The 18,539-nt window shown below is 46.8% G+C and overlaps 1 protein-coding gene across 1 annotated transcript in view; it reads right to left on the minus strand.

The window, feature by feature from the left end:
• Nucleotides 1–6,539: 6,539 nt before the first annotated feature.
• LOC119922936 (tyrosine-protein kinase SYK-like) overlaps nucleotides 6,540–18,539 on the minus strand; it is a 131,918-nt gene continuing 119,918 nt past the window's right edge. The window contains exons 14-16 of the mRNA XM_038742555.1: nucleotides 13,890–13,937; nucleotides 6,755–6,841; nucleotides 6,540–6,644 (exon numbers count right to left, since the gene is read on the minus strand). Coding sequence (XP_038598483.1) covers nucleotides 6,540–6,644; nucleotides 6,755–6,841; nucleotides 13,890–13,937 — 240 coding nt within the window. The remainder of the gene's footprint in view (nucleotides 6,645–6,754; nucleotides 6,842–13,889; nucleotides 13,938–18,539) is intronic.

Here is an 18,539-nt window from a genome sequence, read left to right on the forward strand (position 1 = left end):
GGCGCTTAGAACAGTGCTTGGCACCTAGTGAGCGCCTCCCAAATACCACCATCATCATTATTAATATAATCTGGGCCTCAGTTTCCTCCTCTGTCAAATGGGGATGAAGGCCGGGAGCCCCCCGGGGGACAACCTCATCACCTCGCATCCCCCTCCGGCGCTTAGAACAGTGCTTGGCACCTAGTGAGCGCCTCCCAAATCCCATCATCATCCTTATTAATAGAAAATCAAGCGCTTAGTACAGTGCTCCGCACACAGTAAGCGCTCAATAAATACGATTGATGAATCTGGGCCTCAGTTTCCTCCTCTGTCAAATGGGGATGAAGGCCGTGAGCCCCCCGGGGGACAACCTCATCACCTCGCATCCCCCTCCGGCGCTTAGAACAGTGCTTGGCACCTAGTAAGCGCTTAACAAATGCCATTATTATTATTATTATTATTATTATTATTATTATTATCAACAAATACCGACATTATTAATAAATACGATAGAATGAATGAAAATACACTGATCGTCATTCCAAACAATTCTGTAGAATCACCGTAAAATCACGATTCGACTGTAACTACTCTAATTATGATATATTTTGATGTAATTAATGTATAATTCGACTATAATTACCCTACAACCCCACCAGGATAATTATTAGAATGCACTTTGGTGAAATTATATGATCATTATGATTCGACTGTAACTATTCTAATTATGATATATTTTGATGTAATTAATGCATAATTCGACTATAATTATCCTATAACCCCACCAGGATATTTATTAGAATGCACTTATGTGAAATTATATGATCATTATGATTCGACTGTAACTATTCTAATTATGATATATTTTGATGTAATTAATGCATAATTCGACTATAATTACCCTGTAACCCCACCAGGATAATTATTAGAATGCACTTAGGTGAAATTATCTGATCATTACGATTCGACTGTAACTATTCTAATTATGATATATTTTGATGTAATTAATGCATAATTCGACCATAATGATCCTATAACCCCACCAGGATAATTATTAGAATGCACTTAGGTGAAATTATATGATCATTATGATTCGACTGTAACTATTCTAATTATGATATATTTTGATGTAATTAATGCATAATTCGACTATAATTATCCTACAACCCCACCAGGATAATTATTAGAATGCACTTAGGTGAAATTATATGATCATTACGATTCGACTGTAACTATTCTAATTATGATATATTTTGATGTAATTAATGCATAATTCGACTATAATTATCCTATAACCCCACCAGGATAATTATTAGAATGCACTTAGGTGAAATTATATGATCATTATGATTCGACTGTAACTATTCTAATTATGATATATTTTGATGTAATTAATGCATAATTCGACAATAATTATCCTATAACCCCACCAGGATAATTATTAGAATGCACTTAGGTGAAATTATATGATCATTACGATTCGACTGTAACTATTCTAATTATGATATATTTTGATGTAATTAATGCATAATTCGACTATAATAATCCTATAACCCCACCAGGATAATTATTAGAATGCACTTAGGTGAAATTCTATGATCATTACGATTCGACTGTAACTATTCTAATTATGATATATTTTGATGTAATTAATGTATAATTCGACTATAATTATCCTATAACCCCACCAGGATAATTATTAGAATGCACTTATGTGAAATTCTATGATCATTACGATTCGACTGTAACTATTCTAATTATGATATATTTTGATGTAATTAATGCATAATTCGACTATAATTATCCTATAACCCCACCAGGATAATTATTAGAATGCACTTAGGTGAAATTATATGATCATTATGATTCGACTGTAACTATTCTAATTATGATATATTTTGATGCAATTAATGTATAATTCGACTATAATTATCCTATAACCCCACCAGGATAATTATTAGAATGCACTTATGTGAAATTATATGATCATTACGATTCGACTGTAACTATTCTAATCATGATATATTTTGATGTAATTAATGCATAATTCGACTATAATTATCCTATAACCCCACCTGGATAATTATTAGAATGCACTTATGTGAAATTATATGATCATTATGATTCGACTGTAACTATTCTAATTATGATATATTTTGATGTAATTAATGTATAATTCGACTATAATGATCCTAGAACCCCACCAGGATAATTATTAGAATGCACTTAGGTGAAATTATATGATCATTACGATTCGACTGTAACTATTCTAATTATGATATATTTTGATGTAATTAATGCATAATTCGACTATAATTATCCTATAACCCCACCTGGATAATTATTAGAATGCACTTATGTGAAATTATATGATCATTATGATTCGACTGTAACTATTCTAATTATGATATATTTTGATGTAATTAATGTATAATTCGACTAATAATGATCCCATAACCCCACCAGGATAATTATTAGAATGCACTTAGGTGAAATTATATGATCATTACGATTCGACTGTAACTATTCTAATTATGATATATTTTGATGTAATTAATGCATAATTCGACTATAATTATCCTATAACCCCACCAGGATAATTATTAGAATGCACTTAGGTGAAATTATATGATCATTATAAGTATTCATTCATTCATTCAATCGTACTTATTGAGCGCTTACTGTGTAGGTTGCCAACTTGTACTCTCCCAAGCGCTGAGTACAGTGCTCTGCACACAGTGAGCGCTCAATAAATACGATTGATTGATTGATTGATTGCAGAGGACGCTAGAATTATTATATTATTATCACTATATTATCATTATATTATTATTATTATTATTATTATTATTATTATTATTATTATTATTAGAGAAGCAGCGTGGCTCAGTGGAAAGAGCCCGGGCTTTGGAGTCAGAAGTCATGGGTTCGAATCCCGGCCCCCGCCACTTGTCAGCTGGGTGACTTTGGGCAAGTCACTTCACTTCTCTGGGCCTCAGTTCCCTCATCTGGAAAATGGGGATGAAGACTGTGAGCCCCCCGAGGGACAACCTGATCACCTTATAACCTCCCCAGCGCTTAGAACAGTGCTTGGCACATAGTAAGCGCTTAATAAATGCCATTATTACTATTATTATTATTATTATTATTATTATTATTATTATTCTCTGGGCCTCAGTTCCCCTCTCTGTCAAATGGGGATGAAGACCGTGATCCCCCCGGGGCGCTTACAACAGTGCCTGGCCCCTAGTAAGCGCTGAACAAACACCAACCTATTATTATTATCGTTGTTGTTGTTATAATCGTGATTATTATTATTGCTATTATTATTAGTGTGACCTGCTGGAAAGAGCCCGGGGCTGGGAGTCAGAGGACCTGGGTTCTGTGTTATGTATAATGTAGTGTGTAATGTAATGATTATAATTATGATGCATTTTCTGTAATTATGTATGATTCTACTATAATGATAAGACTAATAGTAGCATACTTACACTATGATCGTTATCATAACTCGATAATTACAATATTGTAATTTATTATAATAATTATTATAATCATAGACAAAACATAGTATAATTATTATTGTAATTATATATCATACATATAATAATTGTTATAATTATATATAATACATATGATAATCATTACAGTTATATATAATACACATTATAATAATTATATGCAATACACATTATAATAATTATACAATACACGATATAATAATTATTATAATTATATATAATACATATAATAATTACATATAATACATATTATAATAATTACTATAATTATATTCATGTTATAACAATGATTAGTATAATTATATATAATGCATATAATAATAATGTAATACGTATTATAATAATTACTATAATCATATACATGCTATAATTATTATAATTATATGTAATGCCTATTATTATAATAATTATGATTATATAATACATGTTATAATAATAATTACTATAATAATATATAATACATATCATTATAATAATTATTGCAATTATATATAACATAATATAATTATTATAATTATGCAAGGCCTCCAGAAGGCCTTCCCAGAATAAGCCCCCTCCTTCCTCTCCCCCTTATAATAATTATTATAATAACCATTATAATTATATACTATATAATATTATATATATTATAATTATTACAATTTTTAAGGCCTCCAGGAGACCTTCCCAGACTGAGCCCCCTCCTTCCTCTCCCCCTCCTCACCCTACCTCCTTCCCCTCCCCAAAGCACCTGTATATATGTACATAGGTTTGTATGTATTTATTACTCTATTAATTTTATTTGTACATATTTATTCTATTTATTCTATTTTGTTAATATGTTTTGTTTTGTTGTCCGTTTCCCCCTTCTAGACTGTGAGCCCACTGTTGGGTAGGGCCCGTCTCTAGAGGTTGCCAACTTGGGCTTCCCAAGCGCTTAGTCCAGTGCTCTGCACACAGGAAGCCCTCAATAAATACGACTGAATGAATGAATATATGTTTGTACATATTTATTACTCTATTCATTTTATTTGTACATATTTATTCTATTTATTTTACTTTGTTAATATGTTTTGTTTTGTTGTCTGTCTCCCCCTTCCAGACTGTGAGCCCCCTGCTGGACGCTCATTCAATTGCAGCTAAGTGAGCGCCCCCTGCTGGACGCTCAGTCAATTGCCACGAAGTGAGCGCCCCCTGCTGGACGCTCAGTCAATTGCAACGAAGTGAGCGCCCCCTGCTGGAGGCTCAATCAATTGCCATAAATTGAGCGCCCCCTGCAGGACGCTCAATCAATTGCCACGAAGTGAACGCCCCCTGCTGGACGCTCAATCAATTGCCATAAATTGAGCGCCCCCTGCTGGACGCTCAGTCAACTGCCACGAAGTGAGCGCCCCCCGCTGGACGCTCAGTCAATTGCCACGAAGTGAGCGCCCCCTGCTGGACGCTCGCTCAATTGCCACGAAGTGAGCGCCCCCTGCTGGACGCTCATTCAACTGCCACGAAGTGAGCGCCCCCCGCTGGACGCCCAGTCAATTGCAACGAAGTGAGCGCCCCCTGCTGGACGGTCAGTCAATTGCAACGAAGTGAGCGCCCCCTGCTGGACGCTCAGTCAATTGCAATGAAGTGAGCGCCCCCTGCTGGACTCTCAACTGCAACGAAGTGAGCGCCCCCTACTGGAGGCTCAAGCCCAGTGTGGCGCCCCCTGCTGGACGCTCAGTCAACTGCAACTAAGTGAGCGCCCCCTGCTGGACGCTCAATCAATTGCCATAAATTGAGCGCCCCCTGCTGGACGCTCAATCGATTGCAACGAAGTGAGCGCCCCCCGCTGGACGCTCATTCAATTGCAACGAAGTGAGCTCCCCCTGCTGGACGCTCAATCAATTGCCATAAATTGAGCGCCCCCTGCTGGACGCTCAATCAATTGCCATAAATTGAGCGCCCCCTGCAGGACGCTCAATCAATTGCCATAAATTGAGCGCCCCCTGCAGGACGCTCAATCAATTGCCATAAATTGAGCGCCCCCTGTTGGACGCTCAGTCAACTGCCACGAAGTGAGCGCCCCCTGCTGGACGCTCATTCAATTGCAACGAAGTGAGCGCCCCCTGCTGGACGCTCATTCAATTGTAACGAAGTAAGCGCCCCCTGCTGGACGCTCATTTGCAACGAAGTGAGCGCCCCCTGCTGGACACTCAACTGCAACGAAGTGAGCGCCCCCTACTGGAGACTCCATCCGAGCGTGGCGCCCCCTGCTGGACGCTCAGTCAACTGCCACAAAGGGAGCGCCCCCTGCTGGATGCTCAGTCAACTGCCACGAAGTGAGCGCCCCCCGCTGGACGCTCATTCAATTGCAACTAAGTGAGCGCCCCCTGCTGGACGCTCAGTCAACTGCCACAAAGTGAGCCAACCTGCTGGACGCTTAATCAATTGCCATAAATTGATCGCCCCCTGCTGGACGCTCAATCAATTGCCATAAATTGAGCTCCCCCTGCTGGACGCTCAGTCAACTGCCACGAAGTGAGCGCCCCCTGCTGGACGCTCAGTCAATTGCAACGAAGTGAGCGCCCCCTGCTGGACGCTCAATTGCAACGAAGTGATCGCCCCCTACTGGAGGTTCCATCCCAGCGTGGCGCCCCCTGCTGGACGCTCAGTCAACTGCCACAAAGTGAGCGCCCCCTGCTGGACGCTCAATTGCAACGAAGTGATCGCCCCCTACTGGAGGTTCCATCCCAGCGTGGCGCCCCCTGCTGGACGCTCAGTCAACTGCCACAAAGTGAGCGCCCCCTGCTGGACGCTCAGTCAACTGCCACGAAGTGAGCGTCCCCCGCTGGACGCTCATTCAATTGCCACGAAGTGAGCGCCCCCTGTTGGACGCTCAATCAATTGCTATAAATTGAGCTCCCCCTGCTGGACGCTCAGTCAACTGCCACGAAGTGAGCGTCCCCCGCTGGACGCTCATTCAATTGCCACGAAGTGAGCGCCCCCTGCTGGACGCTTAATTGCAACGAACTGAGCGCCCCCTGCTGGAGGCTCCATCCCGGCGTGGCGCCCCCTGCTGGACGCTCAGTCAATTGCAACGAAGTGAGCGCCCCCTGCTGGACGCTCAATCGCAACGAGGTGAGCGCCCCCATCCCGGGGTGGCGCCCCCTGCTGGACGCCCCACCCCGGCTGGATGGGCGGGGAAACCGAGGCCCAGAGAGGGCGAGCCGCCGGCCCGGGGTCACACAGCAGTCCCTCCCCCTCCCCCCGCCCCCAGCGGGCCGTGGGGTGTCTCTTACGTGTCCGGCTGCATGCGGGACGATCTTGGCGTGTGCGAGGGCGTCTCTGGTCTCCTTGTACAGCCTCATCAGGGGGTTGCTGGGCGACTGCGAACCGGCGGACAACGCCCCATCAGTCCACCAGGGGGCCCCCGCCCAGCGCAGCGCTCAGCACATAGTAGCCGCTCAGCACAGCGTTCTCTGCACATAGCAGACGCTCAGCACAGCGCTCTCTGCACACAGCAGACGCTCAGCACACAGTAGATGCCCAGCACAGCGCTCTGCACACTGTAGACACCGAGCACAGCGCTCTCTGCACGTAGTAGACGCCAAGCACGGCGCTCTGCACACTCTAGACATTCATTCAGTCATTCATTCAATCGTATTTATTGAGCGCTGTGTGCAGAGCACTGTACTAAGCGCCTGGGAAGTACAAGTTGACACCGAGCACAGCGCTCTCTGCACATCGTAGACGCCAAGCACTGCGCTCTGCACACTCTACACATTCATTCATTCCATCGTATTTATTGAGCGCTTACTATGTGCAGAGCACTGTACTAAGCGCTTGGGAAGTCCACGTTGGCAACAGATAGAGACGGTCCCTACCCAACAGCGGGCTCACAGTCTAGAAGGGGGAGACAATCAATCAATCAATCAATCGTATTTATTGAGCCCTTCCTATGTGCAGAGCACTGTACTACTTCACTGCTCCAGGGCTCTGCACACAAGAAGCACTCAATAAATATGATGGAATGAATGAATGAATGAATGATGGGGAGGGGTTGCTCCAGTGCTCTGCACACAGGAAGCGCTCAATAAATATGATGGAATGAATGAATGAATGATGGGGAGGGGGTGCTCCAGTGCTCTGCACACAGGAAGCGCTCAATAAATACGATGGAATGAATGAATGAATGATGGGGAGGGGGTGCTCCAGTGCTCTGCACACAGGAAGTGCCCACTAAATACGATGGAATGAATGAATGAATGATGGGGAGGGGGTGCTCCAGTGCTCTGCACGCAGGAAGCGCTCAATAAATGTGATGGAATGAATGAATGAATGATGGGGAGGGGGTGCTCCAGTGCTCTGCACACAGGAAGCGCTCAATAAATACGATGGAATGAATGAATGAATGATGGGGAGGGGGTGCTCAAGTGCTCTGCACACTGGAAGCGCTCAATAAATATGATGGAATGAATGAATGATGGGGAGGGGGTGCTCCAGTGCTCTGCACACAGGAAGCGCTCAATAAATATAATGGAATGAATGAATGATGGGGAGGGGGTGCTCCAGTGCTCTGCACACAGGAAGCGCTCAATAAATACAATGGAATGAATGAATGAATGAGGGTCTCTCTCTCTGTTGCCGAATAGGACTTTCCAAGCGGTTAGTCCAGTGCTCCGCACACAGGAGGCGCTCAATAAATACAATTAAATGGAACTGATTGGGTAAACTGAGGCGCTGGGTACTCAAGAAGAGCCCAATAAATACGATTTCATGAATGAATTATTGAATGAATGACGCCCAAGGCCGGCCGCCTCGCTCAGCCAATCAGCGCCGGCCGGACCGGAAGTTCCCCGGCCGCGAGCGGAAGTTGGGCTTGAAACCGCTGGGGGGGGGCGGGGGAAGCGAGCCACGTTGGGCGGGGAGCGTCGCGCATGCGCACTAGGGGCGCGATAGGGAGGGATCCGAGCATGCGCACTGGAGCGGACAGGGAGGGATCTGAGCATGCGCACTGGGAGGGGGGCGGGACAGGGAGGGATCGGAGCATGCGCATTGGGAGGGAGCGGGACAGGGAGGGATCTGAGCATGCGCACTGGGAGGGGGCGGGGCAGGGAGGGATCGGAGCATGCGCACTGGGGGGGGGGCGGGACAGGGAGGGATCTGAGCATGCGCCCTGGAAGGGGGCGGATAGGGAAGGATCTGAGCATGCTCACTGGGAGGGAGCGGGACAGTGAGAGATCTGAGCATGCGCACTGGGAGGGGGCGGGACAGTCGGAGTATGCGCACTGGAAGGGGGCGGGACTGGGAGAGGATCCGAGCATGCGCATTGGGAGGGGCGCGGAGGAGGGGATCCGAGCATGCGCAGTGCGGAGCATCCGGGCGACTCCCGGCGCCCCCTGCTGGCGGCCGGCGGATCTCCTCCCCGCTCCGGCCCCTTTAACGAACAGGAGGCGCTCAGCACAGCGCTCTGCACATAGTAAGCGCCCAGCACAGCGTTTTGCACACGACAGGCTTCTAGACTGTGAGCCCACTGTTGGGTAGGGACTGTCTCTAGATGCTGCCAGCTTGGACTTTCCCTGGCGCTTAGTACAGTGCTCTGCAAAAAGTAAGCGCTCAATAAATACGATTGATTGATTGATTGATAGGTGTCCAGCACAGCACTCTGCATACGGTAGGCGCCTAGCACAGCGTTCTGCATAGGGTGCCAATTTGTACTTCCCAAGCGCTCAGTACAGTGCTCTGCACACAGTAAGCGCTCAATAAATACGATTGATGGTGATTGGGTGGCGTCCAGTACAGCGCTCTGCATGCAGGAGGAGGCGTCCAGCACAGCGCTGTGCTCTGAGCCCGTTGTTGGGTAGGGACCGTCTCTATATGTTGCCAATTTGTACTTTTCCAAGCGCTCAGTACAGTGCTCCGCACACAGTAAGCGCCCAACAAATACGACTGAATGAATGAATGAATACAGTGGGAGGCGTCCAGCACAGCGCTCTGCATACAGTAGACGCCCAGCACAGCGCTCTGCATATGGTAGGCGCTCAGCACAGTGCCCTGCACAGGGTAGGGGCCCAGCACAGCGCTCTGCATACAGTAGACGCCCAGCACAGCGCTCTGCATATGGTAGGCGCTCAGCACAGTGCCCTGCACAGGGTAGAGGCCCAGCACAGCGCTCTGCATACAGTAGACGCCCAGCACAGCGCTCTGCATACAGTAGGCGTCCAGCACACCTCTCTGCACACGGTAAACGCCTAGCACAGCTCTCTGCCTACAGTAGGCGCTCAGCACAGTGCCCTGCGCACGGTAGGCCCCCAGCACAGCGCTCTGCACAGAGTAGGAGGTGTCCAGCACAGCGCTGTGCTCTGAGCCCGTTGTTGGGTAGGGACTGTCTCTATATGTTGCCAATTTGTACTTTTCCAAGCGCTTAGTACAGTGCTCTGCACACAGGAAGCGCTCAATAAATACGACTGATGATGATTGGGAGGTGTCCAGTACAGCGCTCTGCATACAGGAGGAGGCGTCCAGCACAGCGCTGGGCTCTGAGCCCGTAGCTGGGTAGGGACTGTCTCTATATGTTGCCAATTTGTCCTTCCCAAGCGCTCAGTACAGTGCTCCGCACACAGTAAGCGCTCAATAAATACAGCTGAATGAATGAATGCAGTGGGAGGCGTCCAGCACAGCGCTGGGCTCTGAGCCCGTTGTTGGGTAGGGACTGTCTCTATATGTTGCCAATTTGTACTTTTCCAAGCGCTCAGTACAGTGCTCTGCACACAGTAAGCGCCCAATAAATATAGCTGAATGAATGAATGAATGAATACAGTGGGAGGTGTCCAGTACAGCGCTCTGCATGCAGGAGGAGGCGTCCAGCACAGCGCTGGGCTCTGAGCCCGTTGTTGGGTAGGGACCGTCTCGATCTGTTGCCGAACTGTACTTTTCCAAGCGCTCAGTACAGTGCTCCGCACACAGTAGGCGCCCAATAAACTCATTCATTTATCATCATTCATCAATGAATAAATACGAGTGGGTGAATGAATGAATGAATGAATACAGTGGGAGGTGTCCAGTACAGCGCTCTGCCTAGAGTAGGAGGCGTCCAGCACAGCGGCCTGCTCTGAGCCCGTGGGTGGGTAGGGATGGTCTCTAGCTGTTGTAGCGCTTAGTACAGTGCTCCGCACCCAGTAAGCGCTCAATCAATACGATTGATTGATTGATTGATTAGTCCAGTGCTCCGCACACAGTAGGCGCTCAGTAAGTACGATCGAATGAATGAATGAATGAATGGTCTTTTCCAAGCGCCCAGTCCAGTGCTCCGCGCACAGTAGGCGCTCAATAAGTACGATCGAATGAATGAATGAATGAATTGACTCCGCACACAGTAGGCGCTCAATAAATACGACCGAATGAATGAATGAATGAATTGTCTTTTCCAAGCGCCCAGTCCAGTGCTCCGCACACAGTAGGCGCTCAATAAATACGACCGAATGAATGAATGAATGAATTGTCTTTTCCAAGCGCCCAGTCCAGTGCTCCGCACACAGTAGGCGCTCAATAAATACGATCGAATGAATGAATGAATGGTCTCCGCACACAGTAGGCGCTCAGTAAGTACGATCGAATGAATGAATGAATGAATTGTCTTTTCCAAGCGCCCAGTCCAGTGCTCCGCACACAGTAGGCGCTCAATAAATACGATCGAATGAATGAATGAATGAATTGTCTCCGCACACAGTAGGCGCTCAGTAAATACGATCGAATGAATGAATGAATGAATGAATTGTCTTTTCCAAGCGCCCAGTCCAGTGCTCCGCACACAGTAGGCGCTCAATAAGTACGATCGAATGAATGAATGAATGAATTGTCTCCGCACACAGTAGGCGCTCAGTAAATACGATCGAATGAATGAATGAATGAATGAATTGTCTTTTCCAAGCGCCCAGTCTAGTGCTCCGCACACAGTAGGTGCTCAATAAATACGATCAAATGAATGAATGAATGAATGAATGAATGAATTGTCTTTTCCAAGCGCCCAGTCCAGTGCTCCGCACACAGTAAGTGCTCAATAAATACAATCGAATGAATGAATGAATTTTTTCCAAGCGCCCAGTCCAGTGCTCCGCACACAGTAGGCGCTCAATAAGTACGATCGAATGAATGAATGAATGAATTGTATTTTCCAAGCGCCTAGTCTAGTGCTCCGCACACCGTAAGCGCTCAATGAATAGGATCGAATGAATGAATGAATGAATTGTCTTTTCCAAGCGTCCAGTCCAGTGCTCCGCACACAGTAGGCGCTCAGTAAATACGATCGAATGAATGAATGAATGAATTGTCTTTTCCAAGCGCCCAGTCCAGTGCTCCTCACACAGTAGGCGCTCAATGAGTACGAATGAATGAATGAATGAATTGTATTTTCCAAGCGCCTAGTCTAGTGCTCCGCACACCGTAAGCGCTCAATAAATAGGGTCGAATGAATGAATGAATGAATTGTCTTTTCCAAGCGCCCAGTCCAGTGCTCCGCAGACAGTAGGCGCTCAATAAATACGATTGAATGAATGAATGAATGAATGAATTGTCTTTTCCAAGCGCCCAGTCCAGTGCTCCGCACACAGTAAGTGCTCAATAAATATGATTGACTGATTGATTGATTAGTCCAGTGCTCCGCACACAGTAAGCGCTCAATAAGTACGATTGAATGAATGAATGAATGAATTGTCTCCGCACACAGTAGGCGCTCAGTAAATACGATCGAATGAATGAATGAATGAATTGCCTTTTCCAAGCGCCTAGTCCAGTGCTCCGCACACAGTAGGCGCTCAGTAAGTACGATCGAATGAATGAATGAATGAATTGTCTTTTCCAAGCGCCCAGTCCAGTGCTCCGCACACAGTAGGCGCTCAGTAAATACGATCGAATGAATGAATGAATGAATTGTCATTTCCAAGCGCCCAGTCCAGTGCTCCGCACACAGTAGGCGCTCAGTAAGTACTATCGAATGAATGAATGAATAAATTGTCATTTCCAAGTGCCCAGTCCAGTGCTCCGCACACAGTAGGCGCTCAGTAAGTACTATCGAATGAATGAATGAATGAATTGTCTCCGCACACAGTAGGCGCTCAGTAAATACGATCGAATGAATGAATGAATGAATTGACTTTTCCAAGCGCCCAGTCCAGTACTCCGCACACAGTAGGCGCTCAATAAATATGATCGAACGAATGAATGAATGAATTGTCTTTTCCAAGCGCCCAGTCCAGTGCTCCGCAGACCGTAAGTGCTCAATAAATACAATCGAATGAATGAATGAATTTTTTCCAAGCGCCCAGTCCAGTGCTCTGCACAGAGTAAGCGCTCAATAAATACGATCGAATGAATGAATGAATGAATTGTCTTTTCCAAGCGCCCAGTCCAGTGCTCCACACACAGTGAGCGCTCAATAAATACGATCGAATGAATGAATGAATGAATTGTCTCCGCACACAGTAGGCGCTCAGTAAATATGATCGAATGAATGAATGAATGAATTGACTTTTCCAAGCGCCCTGTCTAGTGCTCCGCACACAGTAGGTGCTCAATAAATATGATCGAACGAATGAATGAATGAATTGTCTTTTCCAAGCGCCCAGACCAGTGCTCCGCACACAGTAGGTGCTCAATAAGTACGATCGAATGAATGAATGAATGAATTGTCTCCGCACACAGTAGGCGCTCAGTAAATACGATCGAATGAGTGAATGAATGAATTGACTTTTCCAAGCGCCCAGTCCAGTGCTCCGCACACAGTAGGTGCTCAATAAATACGATCGAATGAATGAATGAATGAATTGTCTTTTCGAAGCGCCCAGACCAGTGCTCCGCGCACAGTAGGTGCTCAATAAGTACGATCGAATGAATGAATGAATGAATTGTCTCCGCACACAGTAGGCGCTCAGTAAATACGATCGAATGAATGAATGAATGAATTGACTTTTCCAAGCGCCCAGTCCAGTGCTCCGCACACAGTAGGTGCTCAATAAATACGATCGAATGAATGAATGAATGAATTGTCTTTTCGAAGCGCCCAGACCAGTGCTCCGCGCACAGTAGGCGCTCAATAAGTACGATTGAATGAATGAATGAATGAATTGTCTCCGCACACAGTAGGTGCTCAGTAAATACGATCGAATGAATGAATGAATGAATGAATGGTCTTTTCCAAGCGCCCAGTCCAGTGCTCCGCACACAGTAGGCGCTCAATAAATACGATCAAATGAATGAATGAATGAATGAATGAATGGTCTTTTCCAAGAGCCCAGTCCAGTGCTCCGCACACAGTAGGCGCTCAATAAGTACGACTGAGTGAACGAAGTCACCCGGTAGGCGTCCAGCACAGAGCTCTGCGCGCGGCGGGCGTCCAGCACAGCGCTCGGCGCACGGTAGGTGTCCATCACACCGCACCTTCTTGGTCCTCTGGAAGGAGTGGAGGCGTCCAATGAGTCCCCCGGCCTGTGAACCGCAAAACACACGGACAACGCGGCCGGCGCTCAGCACAGCGCTTCGCGCGACGCCTCGCCCGCGGGAGGCGTCCAGCACAGCGCTCTGCAGCCAGCGCTTTGCACGTAGTCAGCGCTTAATGAATGCCATCATCATCATCGTCTCCCAAGCGTTTAGTACAGTGCTCTGCGCACCGGAAGTGCTCAATAAAAACCATTGAATGAAAGCAGGCGCCCAGTACAGCGCCCCGCACGCGCTAGACGCCCAGCACAGCGCTCCGCACACAGTGGGAAGGTTATAGATCCGTTAGAGCGTTGTAGTGTCCTCTCCCAAGCGTCTAGTACAGTGCCCTGCGCACCGGAAGTGCTCAATAAAAGCCAGTGAGTGAAGGAAAGCGGGCGTCCAGTACAGCGCCCCGCACGCGCTAGACGCCCAGCACAGCGCTCCGCACACAGTGGGAAGGTTATAGATCCGTTAGAGCGTTGCAGTGTCCTCTCCCAAGCGTCTAGTACAGTGCCCTGCGCACCGGAAGTGCTCAATAAAAGCCAGTGAGTGAAACGCTGTGCGCAGCCCAGCGCTCCGCACACCGTGCTCATTCATTCAGTCGTATTTATTGAACGCTTACTGTGCACGGAGCACTGTACTGAGCGCTTAGCGCTGTACTAAGCGCCGCGGTGTCCCAGGCTGCACCGCCCGGGACACACACGGGCGCGCTGCACACGCGGGAGGAGACACATGGACACACGGGGGGGCGCTCAGTACAGTGCTCCGCTTCCCCTAAGCGCCCAATAAGTAGCCCCGACGGACAGGGAACGGGCACACGTCGGCTGAAGCTATGGCGTCGGACTCTCCCAAGCGCTCAGTACAGTGTCCTGCTTCCCCTAAGCGCCCAATAAGTAGCCCCGTCGGACAGGGAACAGGCACGCGTCGGCTGAAGCTATGGCGTCGGACTCTCCCAAGCGCTCAGTACAGTGTCCTGCTTCCCCTAAGCGCCCAATAAGTAGCCCCGACGGACAGGGAACGGGCACGCGTAGGCTGAAGCTATTCATTCATTCATTCAGTCGTATTTATTGAGCGCTTACTGTGTGCATTCATTCAATCAGTCGTATTTATTGAGCGCTTAGTGTGCATTCATTCATTCGTATTTATTGAGCGCTTAGTGTGCATTCATTCATTCAGTCGTATTTATTGAGCGCTTAGTGCGCATTCATTCATTCAATCGTACAGTGTTCTGCTTCCCCTAAGCGCCCAATAAGTAGCCCCGACGGACAGGGAACGGGAAGATGTCGGCTGAAGCTATTCATTCATTCATTCATTCAGTGGTACTTATTGAGCGCTTAGTGTGCATTCATTCATTCAGTCGTATTTATTGAGCGCTTAGTGTGCATTCATTCATTCAGTCGTATTTATTGAGTGCTTAGTGCGCATTCATTCATTCAATCGTACAGTGTTCTGCTTCCCCTAAGCACCCAATAAGTAGCCCCTATGGACAGGGAACAGGCACGCGTCGGCTGAATCTATGGGGTCGGACTCTCCCAAGCGCTCAGTACAGTGTCCTGCTTCCCCTAAGTGCCCAATAAGTAGCCCCGACGGACAGGGAACGGGAAGATGTCGGCTGAAGTTATTCATTCATTCATTCAGTCGTACTTATTGAGCGCTTAGTGTGCATTCATTCATTCAATTGTATTTATTGAGCGCTTACTGTGTGCATTCATTCATTCAATCGTATTTATTGAGCGCTTACTGTGTGCATTCATTCATTCAGTCGTATTTATTGAGCGCTTAGTGTGCATTCATTCATTCAATCGTACAGTGCTCTGCTTCCCCTAAGCGCCCAATAAGTAGCCCCGATGGACAGGGAGCAGGCACGTGTCGGCTGAAGCTATGGTGTCGGACTCTCCCAAGCGCTCAGTACAGTGTCCTGCTTCCCCTAGGCGCCCAATAAGTAGCCCCGACGGACAGGGAATGGGAAGATGTCGGCTGAATCTATGGTTTCGGACTCTCCCAAGCGCTCAGTACAGTGTCCTGCTTCCCCTAGGCGCCCAATAAGTAGCCCCGACAGACAGGGAACGGGCACACGTCGGCTGAGGCTATTCATTCATTCATTCAATCGTACTTATTGAGCGCTTACTGTGTGCATTCATTCATTCAATCGTATTTATTGAGCGCTTAGTGTGCATTCATTCATTCAATCGTATTTATTGAGCGCTTACTGTGTGCATTCATTCATTCAGTCGTATTTATTGAGCGCTTAGTGTGCATTCGTTCATTCAATCGTACAGTGTTCTGCTTCCCCTAAGCGCCCAATAAGTAGCCCCGACGGACAGGGAACGGGCACGCGTCGGCTGAAGCTATGGTGTCGGACTCTCCCAAGCGCTCAGTACAGTGTCCTGCTTCCCCTAAGCGCCCAATAAGTAGCCCCGACGGACAGGGAATGGGAAGATGTCGGCTGAATCTATGGTGTCGGACTCTCCCAAGCGCTCAGTACAGTGTCCTGCTTCCCCTAAGCGCCCAATAAGTAGCCCCGACGGACAGGGAACGGGCACACGTCGGCTGAAGCTATGGTGTCGGACTCTCCCAAGCGCTCAGTACAGTGTCTTGCTTCCCCTAAGCGCCCAATAAGTAGCCCCGACAGACAGGGAACGGGCACACGTCGGCTGAGGCTATTCATTCATTCATTCAATCGTATTTATTGAGCGCTTACTGTGTGCATTCATTCATTCAGTCGTATTTACTGAGCGCTTAGTGTGCATTCATTCATTCGTATTTATTGAGCGCTTAGTGTGCATTCATTCATTCAATCGTATTTATTGAGCGCTTAGTGTGCATTCATTCATTCAATCGTACAGTGTTCTGCTTCCACTAAGCGCCCAATAAGTAGCCCCGACGGACAGGGAACGGGAAGATGTCGGCTGAAGCTATTCATTCATTCATTCATTCAGTGGTACTTATTGAGCGCTTAGTGTGCATTCATTCATTCAGTCGTATTTATTGAGCGCTTAGTGTGCATTCATTCATTCAGTCGTATTTATTGAGCGCTTAGTGCGCATTCATTCATTCAATCGTACAGTGTTCTGCTTCCCCTAAGCACCCAATAAGTAGCCCCGATGGACAGGGAGCAGGCACGCGTCGGCTGAATCTATGGGGTCGGACTCTCCCAAGCGCTCAGTACAGTGTCCTGCTTCCCCTAAGTGCCCAATAAGTAGCCCCGACGGACAGGGAACGGGAAGATGTCGGCTGAAGTTATTCATTCATTCATTCAGTCGTACTTATTGAGCGCTTAGTGTGCATTCATTCATTCAATTGTATTTATTGAGCGCTTACTGTGTGCATTCATTCATTCAATCGTATTTATTGAGCGCTTAGTGTGCATTCATTCATTCAGTCGTATTTATTGAGCGCTTAGTGTGCATTCATTCATTCAATCGTACAGTGCTCTGCTTCCCCTAAGCGCCCAATAAGTAGCCCCGATGGACAGGGAGCAGGCACGTGTCGGCTGAAGCTATGGTGTCGGACTCTCCCAAGCGCTCAGTACAGTGTCCTGCTTCCCCTAAGCGCCCAATAAGTAGCCCCGACGGACAGGGAACGGGCAGGCGTCGGCTGAAGCTATTCATTCATTCATTCAGTCGTACTTATTGAGCGCTTAGTGTGCATTCATTCATTCAATCGTATTTATTGAGCGCTTACTGCGTGCATTCATTCATTCAATCGTATTTATTGGGCGCTTACTGCGTGCATTCATTCATTCAATCGTATTTATTGAGCGCTTACTGTGTGCGTTCATTCATTCAATCGTATGTATTGAGCGCTTACTGTGTGCATTCATTCATTCAATCGTATTTATTGAGCGCTTACTGTGTGCATTCATTCATTCGATCGTATTTATTGAGCGCTTACTGTGTGCATTCATTCACTCAGTCATATTTATTAAGCGCTTACTGTGCATTCATTCATTCAATCGTACAGTGTTCCGCTTCCCCTAGGCGCCCAATAAGTAGCCCCGATGGACAGGGAAAGGGCACGCGTCGTCTGAATCTATGGTGTCGGACTCTCCCAAGCGCTCAGTACAGTGTCCTTCTTCCCCTAAGCGCCCCATAAGTAGCCCCGATGGACAGGGAATGGGAAGATGTCGGCTGAAGCTATTCATTCATTCATTTAATCGTATTTATTGAGCGCTTACTGTGTGCATTCATTCATTCGGTCGTATTTATTGAGCGCTTAGTGTGCATTCATTCATTCAATCGTATGTATTGAGTGCTTACTGTGTGCATTCATTCATTCAATCGTATGTATTGAGCCCTTACTGCGTGCATTCATTCATTCAATTGCATTTATTGAGCGCTTACTGTGTGCACTCATTCATTCGATCGTATTTATTGAGCGCTTACTGTGTGCATTCATTCATTCAATCGTATTTATTGAGCGCTTACTGTGTGCACTCATTCATTCGATCGTATTTATTGAGCGCTTACTGTGTGCATTCATTCATTCAATCGTATTTATTGAGCACTTACTGTGTGCATTCATTCATTCAATCGTATGTATTGAGCGCTTACTGTGTGCATTCATTCATTCAGTCGTATGTATTGAGCGCTTACTGTGTGCATTCATTCA

The sequence above is a fragment of the Tachyglossus aculeatus genome, unplaced genomic scaffold (assembly GCF_015852505.1).
Source record: "Tachyglossus aculeatus isolate mTacAcu1 unplaced genomic scaffold, mTacAcu1.pri scaffold_131_arrow_ctg1, whole genome shotgun sequence".
Lineage (NCBI taxonomy): Eukaryota > Metazoa > Chordata > Mammalia > Monotremata > Tachyglossidae > Tachyglossus > Tachyglossus aculeatus.